General features: G+C 42.8%; 1 protein-coding gene across 1 annotated transcript in view; it reads right to left on the bottom strand.

Annotated features, from left to right (window-relative positions):
- Positions 1-18,068, bottom strand: part of FREM3 (FRAS1 related extracellular matrix 3) — a 100,613-nt gene that overhangs the window by 16,321 nt on the left and 66,224 nt on the right. The window contains exon 6 of the mRNA XM_068990220.1: positions 3,585-3,836. Coding sequence (XP_068846321.1) covers positions 3,585-3,836 — 252 coding nt within the window. The remainder of the gene's footprint in view (positions 1-3,584; positions 3,837-18,068) is intronic.

Raw genomic sequence — 18,068 nt, 5'->3', positions numbered from 1 at the left:
CAGACACTTTACCATCTGAGCTACCTGGGAAGCCTTGGTATAGACACCAGACACTTATTCTTCTCTCTTGAGACTTGTGAAAATATATTTGGGAACTGAACTTAGTCCCTGGCAACTTTTTTTTGTTTTTGAGTAGAGCAAAATTGGCCTTTCACAGCATTCTGAGATTTTGTCCACAGGATATAATATCAACAAACAAAATTTAGGACACAAAACAAACAAAAACCAAACCAACTTTAATCTCACTCATATTTTCCTTTGTCCTAGAACAATAGGACCCCTTGGACTGTAGCCCTTCAGGCTCCACTGTTTGTGGGATTTCCCAGGCTAAAATACTGCAGTGGGCTGTCATTTCCTTTTTCAGGGGATGATCTTCCTGACTCAGGGATCAAACCTGGGTCTCCTGCTTTGCAGGCAGATTCTTTACCATCTGAGCCATCAGGGAAGCCCCAGAATGATATGTTCAGTTGCTCAGTCATGTCTGACTCTTTGAGACCCCATGAATCACAGCACGCCAGGCCTCCCTGTCCATCACCGTCTCCCGGAGTTCACTCAGATTCACGTCCATCAAGTCTGTGATGCCATCCAGCCATCTCATCCTCGGTTGTGCCCTTCTCCTCCTGCCCCCAATCTCTCCCAGCATCAGAGTCTTTTCCAATGAGTCAACTCTTCGCATGAGGTAGCCAAAGTACTGGAGTTTCAGCTTTAGCATCATTCCTTCCAAAGAAATCCCAGAGTTGATCTCCTTCAGAATAGACTGGTTGGATCTCCTTGCAGTCCAAGGGACTCTCAAGAGTCTTCTCCAACACCACAGTTCAAAAGCATCAATTCTTTGGCACTCAGCCTTCTTCACAGTCCAACTCTCACATCCATACATGACCACAGGAAAAACCACAGCCTGGACTAGATGGACCTTAGTGGGCAAAGTAATGTCTCTGCTTTTGAATATACTCTCTAGGTTGGTCATAACTTTTCTTCCAAGGAGTAAGCATCTTTTAATTTCATGGCTGCAGTCACCATCTGCAGTGCTTTTGGAGCCCCAAACAATAAAGTCTGATACTGTTTCCACTGTTTCCCCATCTATTTCCCATGAAGTGATGGGACTGGATGCCAAGATCTTCGTTTTCTGAATGTTGAGCTTTAAGCCAACTTTTTCACTCTCCTCTTTCACTTTCATCAAGAGGCTTTTTAGCTCCTCTTCACTTTCTGCCATAAGGGTGGTGTCATCTGCATATCTGAGATTAGTGATATTTCTCCTGGCAATCTTGATTCCAGCTTGTGTTTCTTCCAGTCCAGTGTTTCTCATGATGTACTCTGCATAGAAGTTAAATAAGCAGGGTGACAATATACAGCCTTGACGTACTCCTTTTCCTATTTGGAACCGGTCTGTTGTTCCATGTCCAGTTCTAACTGTTGCTTCCTGCCCTGCATACAGATTTCTCAAGAGGCAGGTCAGGTGGTCTGGTATTTCCATCTCTTTCAGAATTTTCCACAGTTTATTGTGATCCACACAGTCAAAGGCTTTGGCATAGTCAATCAAGCAAACATAGATGTTTTTCTGGAACTCTCTTGCTTTTTCGATGATCCAGCAGATGTTGGCAGTTTGATCTCTGGTTCCTCTGCCTTTTCTAAAACCAGCTTGAACAACAGGAAGTTCACGGTTCACATATTGTTGAAGCCTGGCTTGGAGAATTTTGGGCATTACTTTACTAGCATGTGAGATGAGTGCAATTGTGAGGTAGTTTGAGCATTCTTTGGCATTGCCTTTCTTTGGGATTGGAATGAAAACTGACCTTTTCCAGTCCTGTGGCCACTGCTGAGTTTTCCAAATTTGCTGGCATATTGAGTGCAGCACTTTCACAGCATCATCTTTCAGGATTTGAAATAGCTCAACTGGAATTCCATCACCTCCACTAGCTTTGTTTGTAATGATGCTTTCGAAGGCCCACTTGACTTCACATTCCAAGATGTCTGGCTCTGGATGAGTGATCACACCATTGTGATTATCCGGGTCATGAAGATCTTTTTTGTACAGTTCTTCTGTGTGTTCTTGTCACCTCTTCTTAATATCTTCTGCTTCTGTTAGGTCCATACCATTTCTGTCCTTTATCGAGCCCATCTTTGCATGAAATGTTCCCTTGGTATCTCTAATTTTCTTGAAGAGATCCCTAGTCTTTCCCATTCTGTTGTTTTCCTCTATTTCTTTGCATTGATCGCTGAAGAAGGCTTTCTTATCTCTTCTTGCTATTCTTTGGAACTCTGCATTCAGATACTTATATCTTTCCTTTTCTCCTTTGCTTTTCGCCTCTCTTCTTTTCACAGCTATCTGTAAGGCCTCCCCAGACAGCCATTTTGCTTTTTTGCATTTCTTTTCCATGGGGATAGTCTTGATCCCTGTCTCCTGTACAATGTCACGAACCTCATTCCATAGTTCATCAGGCACTCTATCTATCAGATCTAGACCCTTAAATCTATCTCTCACTTCTACTGTATAATCATATGGGATTTGATTTAGGTCATACCTGAATCATCTAGCGGTTTTCCCTACTTTCTTCAATTTAAGTCTGAATTTGGCAATAAGGAGTTCATGATCTGAGCCACAGTCAGCTCCTGGTCTTGTTTTTGTTGACTGTATAGAGCTTCTCCATCTTTGGCTGCAAAGAATATAATCAATCTGATTTTGGTGTTGACCATCTGGTGATGTCCATGTGTAGAGTCTTCTCTTGTGTCTGGTTTATCTCTTGACATGGCTCTCAGTTTCATGGAAGCCCTGCACTGTATCTATGCATTCACACAAATTTTGAGTCTGTGATAGCTGCCCAGTCTGATCCTATTTAGATCTGAACACAGCAACTCACAGCCACTCAAATCCTGACAGAGGTATATTTGAGAGATGAAGTGGTCAATGAAATTTGAGACTCATAATAAAATAGTCAGATGCTGGCCTTGTCTTTATCAATATTTTCTCTTAAAAGTGCCTCTTGTAGAAAGAGCAATAACTAAGAAAGTAATACTGGGCTTGGTACTGGGAGTTGGGGGTTGGGAGGGGTTGGTTTTGAGGAATGAAGAACATCCTATTCTTTCCTGTCTCTATGCTTCAGCTGGGACTAGAGCCAAACTCCCAGGTGGGTAGGGCTGGGAAAAGAGATCTGGATGGCTACACATGGGAGCTTCATGGCACCCTTGTACCACTTGTAGACCTCATGTTCCTATTGTTGGGAGGGAGGCTCCTTGGACTGCTAAGTTGAGGGTCCTGTGGGGCAATCCTGGTTGAGTGATCAGACATTTAACCTAGGTCCTCTTCTTGGCTTCCTTAAAGTCTTAGGTCACTTCCTTAGGATGTGCTTTATAAAAATAATTTAACACACTCACAGACAAATGTTTAATCTTTCTGCATCGCTGCCTTGTTCTCGGTATTGGTGATAATTATGTATCTGAAAAGCCACTCAGAGGTGTTAGAAAAGGAGCAACATCAACAATTCCTTTCATAGGTCACTTAAGCTTCATTTATCTTTCAACTGTTGAGGGAAAGGATGAGAAGAAAGCAGCTATAACCAAGAGTGGAATACAGGAAATAGGCTTACCATCATCACGATCAGCCAGGATAATCACCTTGGTGGTGGGGAATTTGGCCCCCAGATGTCCTCCCTTTGGCAGGCTCAGTGAAATGCTGAAGGATTCTTCCTCTTCATAAAGAGAGTCATTGATGATCAGGACCCGGCAGGCGCTCTCAGCCTCATCCTTGTCAAAGTGGAGGATGCTGGTGTGGTCTTTTGGACGTGAGATGTAGTCAGAGAAAGATAACTCTGCAGAAGAAATGGTGCCTATGGCAGAACCTATGTAAACAGGAGATAGAACAGAGAAAGTAAGAAGAAACAATTCTAAACAGGGAACCTGTTCCCCATGGGGTCTTCAAACTATTTTTAGATAATAGAGAATGAGAATAGCTGCTGTCGTGTTTGACTGGTGTTCGACTGTAGCCCGCCAGACTCCTTCGTCCATGGAATTCTCTAGGCCAGAATACTGGGTATTCTTGGGGTAACCATTCCCTTCTCCAGGGGATCTTCCTGACCCACGGATTGAATCCAGGACTCCTGCATTGCACGCAGATTCTTTATTGTCTGAGCCACCGGGAAATGGCATTTTAAAAGTAACAGCTCTCTGAATTATAAGGCACACTTGGCTCTTACAGTCACGAATATTAATATGGTTATTAGAAGACCCGGGTATTTTGGCGCGATTCACAGTTAGTGGTCTTTGAACTGTTGTTGCTGTTCAGTTGCTCAGTTGTGTCCGACTCTTTGTGACCACATGGACTGCACATGCCAGGCTTCCCTGTCCTTCACCATCTCCCAGAGTCTTGCTGAAACTCAGGTCCATTGAGTCGGTAATCCCATCCAACCGTCTCATCCTTTGTTGCTCCTTTCTCTTCCTGCCCTCAGTCTTTCCCAGCATCAGGATCTTTGAAAAGGGTATATACTGAATAAGTTTTGTTTAGATTAGGGACTAAATAAACTGAGGGATCATAGGGTGGTTTAGCTTAATTTGTTCATATTATAGACTGGAAGACTGAAGTACAGATAAATTATGACCAGAGCATCTATACCATGATAATGCATGGATTTGCTCCCGCCCCTACCCTTCCCGTGGCAGCTGTAAGTTGTCACTCACGTTCAGTCTCTAAGTTGTGTCTCACTTTGCGACTCCATGAACTGCAGCATGCCAGGCTTCCCTGTCCTTCGCTCTCTCCCTGAGTTTGCTCAAACTCTTAGTCATTGAGTCAGTGATGCCCTCCAACCATCTCGCACTCTGTTGCCTCCCTTTTCTCTTGCCCTCATTTCTTCCCAGCATCGGGTCTTTTCCAATGAGTCACATCTCAGTACTCTGACCCTCACGCCCTAGGGAGAGTTCTTTGTGTGATACTAAATTATAGCCATGGAGTTACTTGTTATTTTATAAAGAATACAAGATTGACTGAATTTCAGTTTAGAGACAGTGCATTTAAACTTTTAATTATAGTAATTTATACATGTCAAGATTCCCTAATTTAAATGCACTATTTGATGAGTTTTAACAAATACATATAATCATGCAACCATTACCACAAGCATAGTATAGAACATTTTTCATCCACCAACACATGTACCTCTGGTAATCCATCTTCTTCCTTGTCTCCAAGCCCTGGAAACCACTCATCCATTTTCTTGTCACTACAGATTTATTTGCTTTATGAGAATTCCGTGTAAGTAAAATCATGCAGTTATTAGTCTTTTGCATCTGATTTGTTTCATTTAGCATAATGCATTTAAGATTCATCAATGTGTCGGGATTTTGTTCCTTCTTACTCTTGAATAGGGTTCTCTATTGTGTGGTTACATCACAATTTGTTTTTCCATTTACCAGTTGATAATTTAGATTGTTCCCAGTTTTTTAGCTATTCTGAATAATGCTGCCACGGATACTCAAATTCAGGTCTTTGAGTCAGTGTGCCATGTTTATTTCTCTTGAGTAAATACTTAGGAGTGGGGTTTCTGGGATCGAGTGCATTATTTTCCTTGTGATAAAATAAATATAACCTAAATGTACCGTCTTAACTATTTTTAAGTGTATCTGTTCATGTTACTAAACAGATCTTCATACCTTTTTTCATCTTACAAAAAAACTGAAAGTATGTACCCATTAAATACTTCGCCACTCCTTCCTGCCCCGTCTCTGGCAGCCACCTTTCTACATTTTGTCTCTATGAATTTGTCTACTCTGGGTACTTCAGTTAAGTGGAATCTTACAATACTTGTCTTTTTGTTACTGGCTTATTTCACTTAGCATAATGTCCTCAAGTTTCATCTATATTGCAAGAATCTTCCTTCTTTCTTAAAGTTGAACAATGTTTCATCGCATGGATATGCCACATTTTGTTTATCCATTCATCCAGTCAGGGATACTTGGGTGGTTTAACCTCTTGGTTATTATGAATAATGTTGCTACAAACACAGGTGCAAATATATTGTGACCTTGCTTTTAATTTTTCTGGATATAAACCTGGTTGTATAGGTATATGTATTGGGTTTCCGGTGGCTCAGCTGGTAAAGAATCCCCCTGAGGCATGGAAGACCTGGGTTTGATCCTTGGTTTGGGAAGATCCCCTGGAGAAGGGAATATATATTCACTCCAGTATTCTGGCCTGGAGAACTCTATGGACTATATGGTGTAGGCCATGGGGTTGCAAAGAGTCAGACATGACTGAGCAATTTTCACTCACCTGGATGTAGGATTGTTGGACCATGAAAGTGAAAGTCATTCAATCGTGTCCGACTCTTGGGACCCCATGGATTATACAGTCCATGGATTCTCCAGGCCAGAATACTGGAGTGGGTAGCCTTTCCCTTCTCCAGGGGATTTTCCCAACCCAAGGATCAAACCCTGGTCTCCCACATTGCAGGTGGATTTCTTTACCAGCTGAGCCACAAGGGAAGCCCAGGAATACTGGAGTGGGTAGCCTAACCCTTCTCCAGCAGATCTTCCTGACCCAGGAATTGAACTGGGGTCTTCTGCATTGAAGGCAGATTCTTTACCAACTGAGCTATCAGGGAAGCCATATGGTAGGTCTATTTTTAATTTTTTGAGGCCCCTTTGTAGTGTTTTCCATAGCAATTAGATATCATGTCACAATCCCACCAACAGTGCAATTTAATGCATTTTTTTTTTGGTGTTAAAAACATAGTAACACACAAGTATAGAGCTAAAAGAGTAAAGAGTAGTCACAGTAATTGAAATGATTTAGACAGAACAGTTTTAGGAGACAAAGACTGTTTAAAATAACTCTATGGTTAAGTCCAGTGGTTAAGACTCCATGCTTCTGCTACAGGGGGCACAGTTTTGAATTTTGGCTGGGAAATTAAGATCCCACATGCTGTGTGTGGGGAAAGGGAGTGAGTGGGGAGACTCTGACGCCAGAATATACAGTGAACTCTTACAATCCAATATCAAAACTGGAAACACCCATTTAAGAAAAAAAAAATAACTCAATGTATCAAATAAGCAATTTTTGTAAAGCACAGTTATTTCCCATCACACTTCTTAAAAAGAAGCAATGGGGATATGACAGTGAGCTTCTAGATGGGACATTCGAGGTCCTGCAAGGGTCTGTCTTGCTTATAGCTAAGGTAAATGCATATATGCATGCTGACGCCAATATCCACCTTCTTCTTGCTAATATGAATCAACGCACGTACAAGCTGATGTCTATGAGTGTGCACTACACATATAAATATAGCTTGTTAAAAAACAAGAATTGTTTCCAAATTGACTTCAGGGCACTTGCCCAGAAGAGCATTGACTCACAAAGTGTCTCAGGATGATTTTTCAATGGAACAAATTTTAGAATTAATAGGAAACAACAAATTAACTGGTTTGCCATTCCAGGAACCTAGAAAAGATTAGAGCTGGAAAAATCAATGAGCATAAAACATATTGGCTAGGGCAGAGAGAGAAACTGTTAGAAATGGATGGCTTACAAGGGGGATTATCACTTGGTGAGGAACTTCCAGGACCAGCCTGTGCTTTGGCCATCGTCCATGGGGTCGCTGAGAGTTGGACACGACTGAGCAACTTCACTTTCACTTTTCACTTTCATGCACTGGAGAAGGAAATGGCAACCCACTCCAGTGTTCTTGCCTGGAGACTCCCAGGGATGGGGGAGCCTGGTGGGCTGCAGTCCATGGGGTCGCTGAGGGTTGGACACAACTGAGCGACTTCACTTTCACTTTTCACTTTCATGCATTGGAGAAGGAAATGGCAACCCACTCCAGTGTTCTTGCCTGGAGGATCCCAGGGATGGGGGAGCCTGATGGGCTGCTGTCTATGGGGTCGCAAAGAGTCGGACACGACTGAAGCGACTTAGCAGCAGCAGCAGCATGACATTTCCACCCTGTTCAGTCCTGGGAAATCTACTCATGAAAGAGCTCTTGAAGCTCAAGTAAGGAAGGAGAAGTTGGTTCTTAGGATGTCAGAGGCAAGAGCTATCAAGTAGTAGAGACAGGCAGTCCCCAAGTAAATAAGAAAGTAAGTGGCTGGCATTCTAGAAAGGCCATTGGAAGCAATGAGAAACTCTGTCAAGGAGACTTTTTATGTTCCAAGGTATACATACAAAAAGGAAAAAAGTCATAAATTCTTATAACAATCTGACTAAGTAACAAGCAATGGTTGATATGTTTTTTAAGAGCCTGAAATTTAATATACATTGGAGAATATACTTTTTTATTTTCCCCTAGTCATCTAGAATGCAGAATGTTGGTAAGAAAGGCTGTGTAAAAAAAAAAAATCCCTGTCAGAAGCTACACATTTAGCCATTCTGAATAAATATTAAAAGCAGATACATACCAGACTTGCAGAGTAAGTACCCAATATTATCTTTGTGAATCTTTATTAAATATATTTCTCAACATATTTCACCTAATGAATAGTCAAATATTGGTTTATCACAATTCATGAAACAAAAGTGACTGGTATTTTTCCCCTTCCTGTTTAATTTTTTTCAGCTGACAGCTCCATTGGTTGAAATACAAATGAATTTAAGTAGGTAGATTTCTGGGTTAAATAATAAGACTGAAATATAACTCATATTGAAAATCATTTGACTTGTGGAATTCTGCTAAAACAAAAAGCAAAACAATCCATACAAGCTTTTAACAATGAGAGCTGATGGGGGAAAAGAGATAGTTTAATTATGTCTCAAGTAATCAAAATATTCAGTTTGCCTAAATGGCCCCTTCTTCCTAGGATTCTGGAAATTTTACTTTGGGGAACCATTTGATCAGTTATATTCATGCATTGGAGAAGGCAATGGCACCCCACTCCAGTACTCTTGCCTGGAGAATCCCGTGGATGGAGGAGCCTGGAAGGCTGCAGTCCACGGGGTCACTAAGAGTCAGACACAACTGAGCAACTTCCCTTTCACTTTTCACTTTCATGCATTGGAGAAGGAAATGGCAACCCACTCCAGTGTTCTTGCCTGGAGAATCCCAGGGATGGGGGAGCCTGGTGGGCTGCCGTCTGTGGAGTCGCACAGAGTCGGACACTACTGAAGCAACTTAGCAGCAGCAGCATGGAACAGTCAAGAACATGGAATACTGGTATTTATTTTAGTTATAAAAAAGGCTCTATTTTATTGATAGCAAGTTAAGAATCCCCAAGAGTTAGAGGAGAAAGTTTTGTTTCCAAAACATCAAATGTGACTTGAGATATACACTGAGGTCTCTCGCTATGATCTGGACAAATCCCTTATTTAATAGAGTCTCCAAGGAGTACTGAGGTGTCATTTCCAGGTTGCTTTAATAAAGACACTTTAGCAGCTGGCTCTCAAGCTGTAAGGGAAGCTTCCCAGGTGGCGCTGGTGGCAAGGAATCCACTTGCCAATGCAGGACATGCAGGAGAAACGGGTTTGGTCCCTGGGTCGGGAAGATCCCCTGGAGGAGGAAATGGCAACCCACTCCAGCATTCTTGGCTGGAGAATCCCATGGACGGGGAAGTCTGGTGGGCTACAGTCTGAAGGGTCCTAAAGAGTTGGACATGACTGAGTGACTAAGCATGCAGGGCATTTTATCAATGAAGAAACTGAGGCAGAGAACACCCCAGTGTCTTGTCCAGGAGTCAAAGATTCATCTTCCGATTACAACATTTTTCAACTTCCCCACTTTGTCTTATTATATTACTTGATTATAGCTTCTTGATTATACATGATACATTCTTTTAAGCATGCAAATTTCCTTTAATATGTATTTTTAATAGGGCAGTGAGACAAGAAATCACCTTTCTTTAAAAGCACAGCATCTAATTCTTGATTAAATCAGACAGTGTCAGAAGCCCCCGGCACAGTTCATTTCATACCTAGAAAGGTCCATGACTTGGGGGAGGGGGACAGGTTTGGAGCAGCGTGGGACTGTCTATCTAGAGGAGTCTTTGAGACTTCTGTTCCCAGCAATTTGGCTGGCTACGTATTCTGAGATGCTCTCCCACTACAAAATATCTAGAAGAACTAATTACTCCATCTTTTCTGGGCTCATAGGAAGTAAGAGAAATCATCAAAGGGCAAAACAAAACAAAAATAATACCCTAAAACCACCGAGCCCTAACCCCTCGATAGCTAGAGAAGCAAATCCCACTCTAGCTGGAAGTCAGAGTCGGCGCTGAAGGGAGACTGGGCTGTGGCCCATCAGGGAGCTGAGCCTGAGACTCTGGGATCTGGTTCGGGATGCAGGGGAGCAGGAGTGTTTCTGGGTCAACATTGTTCTCAGATGCCAGAAGAGGCAATGCAAATCCTCCTTGGAGAAAACCTTCTTCAAGGAAAGTCCCCAGATCGTCCACAGATTCAGATCAAATCATGTGAGAAATAACTTAAATGCACAGAAGAGATAGTTCATTACAGAGATGACTTTTAGACTAAGAGCAGACTTTATGACAAGACGATGGAAGCTGGAAGACAATGGAATAATAACTTCAAAGTGCTTTGAGATAGTAACTGTCAATCTAGAGTTTCAAGCCTGAGGTTGAAATAAAGACATGTTTTGATATGCAAGAGCATTTACCCTCAGTAGACCTAGAGTCAAGGAGCTTTTAAATCATCCAAAGAACTCCTCTGAGGTGCAAGGTAAAACTTCTCTAACTTAACATACACAACTATGACCAAATAAATAAACAGATTTTTTTTAAAGGAAAGAAAAAAGAAAGTCTTTTGCTGAATGTGCTTGGAAACTGCTTTTCATCTCCTCCTTAACTTTACCGAGAGAAACAGCCAATCAGAGAAGTGGGGTGACACATGACTGTGGCTGACCACACCATCCCTTTCAACTGGATAAAGTTGATTATTTAAAAGCCTCAGCATGTTTGACTTGGGGTTGACCAAAACCGCAGGATGATTCAATACTGTTCCTGTTCTCTTGGTTTTACATCCTGTGGTTTGCTCTTCACTGGCTGTCTTTCCAATAACGAACAATTTCCTAATAAGAAAGTGACTAATGAGAAGAAAAAAGACAGATGACATTTATCTTGAGAATAAGGCAGGGCTAGGAAGTGTCTAATTTGCATGTCCTTTTCCAACACAGCCAATGAGGGACAATTTATTCCTCTAGCCCTTTTCCTCTCCCAACCGTTTTTTTTTTTTTTTTAAATATAATACCTCTACATCATTGTCTGAGGACACTGATGACATTTTGGGACCTTGTGGTCCCCGTGAAATCAGAGCATAAAACTAGTTAATTCTTTCACCTGCTTGTAAGTAGAATACATGTTTAGCATCTGTAAATTGTTATTAATGTACAAAAAATGAGTCTGCTTTCCATTCAACTGTTTACACATCAGCTTATACTTATTTTATTCATGAGAATAAGTAATTGGTAAGCATTTATTTTAGCAAGACTTTCAGAAAGGATTAAATAACCAAATTAAACTTTTATGTACTGAGATATTTAAGCATCTATGGAGAGTAGGTGACGACAAATACCACAATGCTGCTTGAATGCGCATGCAAACTGTACAAGTTTTTGCTGTCTTATAATCTCACAGAGGTGTAGAAGAATCAGGATGCGACTGTGCATGCCCTGGTTTCATACTCTAGGTAAGGACCCTGACTCTGTCATACTGTCTCTCTTTAAACTTTTTGCTGCAAGCATGAGAACGAGAACAGTCCTTAGTGTGAGGAATCAAAGGGTAAAGCTCAGGGGCCAAGCAGTCTGAGCTGCGTGTGTCAGCTATACAGGGAGTTTTCTGGAACACCAGCTCTTTTGAACCTAATGCCCTTGCCGGGAGGTGAGTTTGAGTGTAACTTTTCCCACTTGAGGTGGAGACATCTCCATATCACACTGTCAGACCTTCTGAGCTCTCTATTTCCTCTGCTTGTCATTCCACAGGGTAGCTCTTTCCAGAGGCAGAGGGGTGGCCTCTCCCATTTTAGCAGTTATATACAATCTTCCAAATTGGATTGTTTATCACTTTATTTCTCCCATGCGTAGAATCATTGTCCTCCAGACACTCTGCTTGGGGACAGAAAATATGCCACCGGTACCGGAAGTAGCCCAGCAGGAATCCTGAGCAGAGGATGAGGGCACTTCCTCCATCAGTGGCTCCGCCCACCTGTGGCCATGGCCCCAAAGATCCAGGCCCTTGTTGCTCTGCAAAGACTCCAACTAAAGCTCTGTGTGGACATGGGAGAGAGGGCTGGCACATTCTTCTGGGGATCAACTAGCTAAGAAGTCCTCAAGGACTACCTCATCTCTTGCTGCTTTTCCCACATAGGGTAATACCAGGGAAGAAGCTGAGTCATCCTGGAGTGTGAAGTCAAGTGGGCCTTAGGAAGCATTACTACAAACAAAGCTAGTGGAAGTAATGGAGTTCCAGCTGAGCTATTTAAAATCCAAACAAATGATGCTGTTAAAGTGCTGCATTCAATATACCAGCAAATTTGGAAAACTCAGCAGTAGCTACAGGACTAAAAAAGGTCAGTTTTCATTCCAGTCTCAAAGGAATGCCAAGGAACATGCCAAGGAATGTTCAAACTACTGGGCAATTGCACTCATTTCACATGATAGCATGGTTAAGCTCAGAATTCTTCAGGATAGGCTTTAACAGTGCATAACTGAGAAATTCCAGGTGTACAAGCTGGGTTTCAAAGAGGCGGAGAAACCAGAGATGAAATTGCCAGCATTTGTTGGATCATGGGGAAAGCAAGGGAGTTGCAGAAAAACACCTACTTTTGCTTCATTGATTACACTAAAGCTTTGACTGTGTGAGTCACAAAAAACTGCGGAAAATTCTTAAAGAGATGGGAAGACCAGACTACCTTACTTGTCTCCTGAGAAACCTATATGGAGACCAAGAAAGAACAGTTAGAACAGGACATGGAACAACTGAGTGGTTCCAAATTGGGAAAGTAGTATGACAAGGCTGTATATTGTCACCCTGCTTAGTTAACTTCTGTGCAGAGTACGTCCTGTGAAATGCCAGGGTGCATGATTCACAAGCTGGAATCAAGACTGCTGGGAGATTTATCAACAATCTCAGATATGCAGATGATAACACTTTAATGACAGAAAGTAAGGACGAACTAAAGAGTCTCTTGATGAGGGTAAAAGAGAAGAATGAAAAAGCTGGCTAAAAACTCAACTTCAAAAAACCAAGATCATGGCATCCAATCCCATCAATTCATGGGGGCAAATAGATGGGGAAACAATGGTAACTGTGACAGATTTCATTTTCTTGGGCTCCGAATTCACTGTGCCTTGTGATTGCAGCCATAAAATTAAAAGACACTTTCCTTTTGCAAGGAAAGCTATGACAAGCCTAAACAGCATATTAAAAATTAGAGACATTACTTTGCCAATAAAGATCCATATAGTCAAGCTATGGGTTTTCCAGTAGTCATGTATGGATGTGAGAGTTGAACCATAAAGAAAGCTGAGCACCAAAGAATTGATGCTTTTGAACTGTGGTGCTGGAGAAGACTCTTGAGAGTCCCTTGGATAGCAAGGAGATCAAACCAGTCAATCCTAAAATAAAGCAACCCTGAATATTCATTGGAAGGACTGATGCTAAAGTTCCAATACGTTAGCCACCTGATGTGAAACGCCAACTCATTGGAAAAGACTGGATGTGGGGAGAGATTGAGGGCAAGAGGAAAAGTGGTGGCAGAGAATGAGATGGTTGGATGGCATCACCGACTCAATGGACATGAATTTGGGCAAACTCTGGGAGATAGTGAAGGATGGGGAAGCCTGGCACGCTGCAGTCCATGGGGTTGCAGAGAATTGGACACAACTTAGCAGCTGAACAACAGCAACAAAACTTGAGTTGCTGAAGGTACAGGTAGTTGGCATATCTGGTGCCTTTGCGAGGGGAGCAGACTACAGGACTTCCCAACTCTAAACATAGCCAAACATGAACATCGTGCTACAAGGCCTTGTCCTTGTATTTGGTTATGTCCTATGCAATAACGTAATAGTCATGAAACAGTGCAGGACCCTATGGTCCTTACCTCCCCACCATGTCCTTTACCTGCCTTTTATCTGTGGAAAACTTTAGTCAAAAAAAAAAAAAAAAAAAACGTAATTGGAGAGGTGAGAAATGCAGAAACAAAGGAAAACAGTCAAAGGAGACAGAATATCAATGATGAGGTCATGAAGCATAGTCAGGGGCCTTTGGTTCTTTCTCAAGGGCATAGACAATAGTTTGAGCTATAGCTTATCAATGGTCTTACATATTAGAACACCAGGGTGAAGAAGCTGACCACATGATGACCAGACTGTACTCATGACATAAGCTGCCACAATTCTGAGAACTGGCCTCAAGAAATGGGAACAAACAGATCCTGGAACTGAAGATTAACTGTGCCTTAAACAGTCAAGATGATGCTGGTCAGACCACCAACAACCAATCCGAAGATGACTGTCAGAGCTGACTGGCTATTTCTGCAGGTAGCCCCCTCTGTCTGTCTATAAAAGCTCGTGTCACTCTGGACGCCAGTTGGGGCAGAGCAGGCCTTTGGACAGATGTCTGCCATCCACCCACTCCAGTTGCCAGCATCTGAAATAAAGCAAACTTTCTTTTCCACCGACCTGACTTGTCTTGCGGCTTTTGAGCGGCAAGCAGCTGGACCCCACCTCACTCTTTCAGTAACAGCTGGTATTTCAAAATGAATTCCTGACTTACTGCCCAATCCCCTGTCCCCTGGGGCAGAGGAGAATTCATTCCTATTTCTCTTCTCAACATTGGCACCACCGATATTTTAGACGCCAGCAGTGTTAGTTTCTCAGTTATGTGTGACTTTTTGTGACCCCGTGGACTGTAGCCTATTAGGCTCCTCTGTCCGTGGGATTCTCCAGGCCAGAATACTGTATTGGGTTGCCTTTCCCTTCTTCAGGGGATCTTCCCAACCCAGGGATCGAAGCTGGGTCTCCTGCATTGCAGGCAGATTCTTTACTGTATGAGCCAAAGGGAAGTCCCTGTATTTTAGATAGATAATTGTTTATTGTTGTGGCTATGCTGTGTGTTGTCAAGTGTTTAGCGAGTGGAAGCATAGATTCTGACAGCCTGGACATATGGAAGGTCAGATCCTGTATAAAAATAGAACTCTGACACACAACCTGCAGCAACTAGCTGCTGCTAAGTCACTTCAGTGTCAAACCGCAACAGCTATTAATCATCTATCCCAAACTGTCAGAACTTAATCAATAACCCCCAGCTTTTCTGATTCATGCCTGGCTTCCAATTTGGGAGCAACCAGAGAAAGCCAGCTATACTCCCCTGTCCATCCACAGGCTGCCTCCAGTTTATCCAAGATGACAGCGTCTGATCAGGGCACACCCTTTCTTCACTATAAAGCTTCCCACTCCTCTGCCTGCCTTTGTTATTACAGCTGTTCAACCCCTAAGGCTCCTCTGTCCTTCACCATCTCCTGGAACTTGCTCAAACTCATATGTCCATTGAGTCGGTGATTCCATCCCACCATCTCATCCTCTGTCACCCGCTTCTCCTCCTGCCCTCAGGCTTTCCCAGCTTCAGGGTCTTTTCCAATGAGTCAGCTTTTTGCAACAGGTGGTCAAAGTATTTGAGCTTCAGCTTCAGCATCAGTCCTTCCAACGAATATTCAGAGTTGATTTCCTTTAGGAGTCTCTGGCTCTGATCTCCTTGCTGTCCAGGAGATTATCAAGAGTCTTCTCTAGCACCACAATTCGAAAGCATCAGTTCTTCAGCACTCAGTCTTCTTTATGGCCCAGCTCACACCTGTATATGACTACTGGAAAAACTGTAGCTTTCACTGTATGGACTTTGTTGGCAAAGTGATGTCTCTGCTTTTTAATATGTTGTCTAATCTTGTCATACCTTTTCTTGCAAGGAACAAGTGTGTTTTAATTTGATGGCTGCGGTCACCGTCCGCATTGATTTTGAAATTCAAGAAAATGAAATCTGTCACTGTTTCCACTTTTCCTGGTCTATTTGCATGAAGTGATGCCTGCCTTTGAGTCTCTGCCAAATGCAGTGATGGTGGTTGACCCTCTTACTGTGGTGAACTCTGAATAAATTAGCTTGTGATGTAATAAAGTTTTGGATTTTGTCCCCATTTCCCAACACGCAGCTCCTAAGTCTTTGAAGCCAGGTACCTTCTCTATGCTAATCCGCTTACCTTGTGGCTCAGGAGTAAAGAATCTGCCTGGCAATGCAGGAGACATTGGTTCAATCCCTGGGTCAGGAAGATCCCTTGGAGAAGGAAATGGCAACCCACTCCAGCGTATTCTGGCCTAGGAAATCCCGTGGACAGAGGAGCCTAGCAGGCTACAATCCATGGAGTGGCAAAAGAATCATGATTTAGGGACTGAAAACAAACAGTGACTGGTAGCTGGTGCTCTCAGGGAGCCATCGGATGGGGACTGGTTGCCAGGGAAACCAACCAGGCAACAGTTGTAACTTCCAGTCCCACTCCCTGACCTCCAGGGAGAGGAAGGGCTGGAGGTTGAGTTAATCACCAATCATGCCTAAGTAACAAAGTCTCCATAAAATAGTCCTAGTCAAGGAGTCCAGAGAGCTTCTAGATTGCTGGGAGGGTGACTTACTCAGAGGGTGTGAAAGTTCTGTGTTCCTTCCACCCTCCTTAGCTTATGTATCTCTTCCTTCTCCCAGTACTGAGGCTCCTCTGTCCATGGGATTCTCCAGGCAAGAATGCTGGAGTGGGTAGCCATTCCTTTCTCCAGAGGATCTTCCTGACCCAGGAAACAAAGCCAGGTCTCCTGCACTGTAGGCAGATTTTTTACCGTCTGAGCCACCAGGGAAGCTCATCCTTTCTGATAAACCTGTAATCTAATAAGTGATCTGTTTTCCCGGGTTATGTTAGCTGTTCTAGAAAATCACTGGACCCAAAGAAGAGGTGGTGGGAACCTCCACTTTGTACCCCATCAATTAGAAGCACAGGTGACAACTTGGACTTGCTTTTGGCATCTGAAGTGGGAGCAGTCTTGTGGGACCGAGTTCTTAAACTGTGGGTTCTCTGTTGTCTCTGGGCAGATAATGTCAGAATTGAATAGAATTTTAGAACACCCACTCGGAGTCTGCATAAGCCGGAGAATTACTTGGTGTGGGAAAAACCTGCACACATCTGGTGTCAGCAGTGACATGAGTACAGAAAAGTGTAGCTAACTTTTACAGAATTTGCATGTGGTTCCGTCATTTTTGCCCATCACATAATTCTAATGAGCTAGAAAACATGACCTTTAGGGAGTGGACACAGCTACATTCTGACTGTATAGCAGTGGTGAGGTCAGAAAGAATAGGGCATTGTGGCCTATTATAATTGGGGGGCATTTTTAGTTGTTGGCGGGGCTGGAGGGAGGAGAAGAAAGAGATTGAGTATATAGAGACTATTTCACATTGTCTCCAAGATGCAAACATGATTATTAAAAATAAGAATCCTTACTATATTTTTCACCAGCATATATAAACTAGTTTACATCAAATGTCTCATTTGACCCTCACAAAATTTTGTGGGTAGTCACAACAGAAGTTTTTTATTACTGTTATCATCACTGGCTGCACTGGGTCTTTGCTGTGATAAGCAGGCTTCTATACTTGTGGCCCATGGGCTTAGTAGCTCTACAGCACATGGGATCTTATTAATAGTTCCCTGACCAGGAATCGAACCTGCATCCCTGGCATTAGAAGCTCAGAGTCTTAATAACTAGACCACCGTGGAAATCTCACAACAGAGGGGCTTATTTTTAAAATTATTTTGCTTTGCAATATTGTGATGGTTTTTGCCATACACCAGTATGCATTGACCATAGGCACACATGTGTCCCCCACATCCTGGACCCCCACCCCCACCCCCCACCTCCCTCCTCACCCAATCTCTCCAGGTTGTCACAGAGCAGCTGCTTTGGGTGTCCGGCACCCTACATCACACTTCCACTGGTTATCTATTTTACATATGGTAATATAATGTAATTCTGATTTTGAATACGATTTTATCCCTGATCTAGGAGACCAGGGCAGAGCAGTTAGGATACCTTCACGGGGTTGCACGGGAGTCA

This window comes from Capricornis sumatraensis, chromosome 17, assembly GCF_032405125.1.
Source record: "Capricornis sumatraensis isolate serow.1 chromosome 17, serow.2, whole genome shotgun sequence".
In the NCBI taxonomy this organism is placed as follows: Eukaryota; Metazoa; Chordata; class Mammalia; order Artiodactyla; family Bovidae; genus Capricornis; species Capricornis sumatraensis.
Note: the sequence above shows the minus strand (reverse complement) of the source record. Positions and strands in the feature narration are given on the sequence as shown.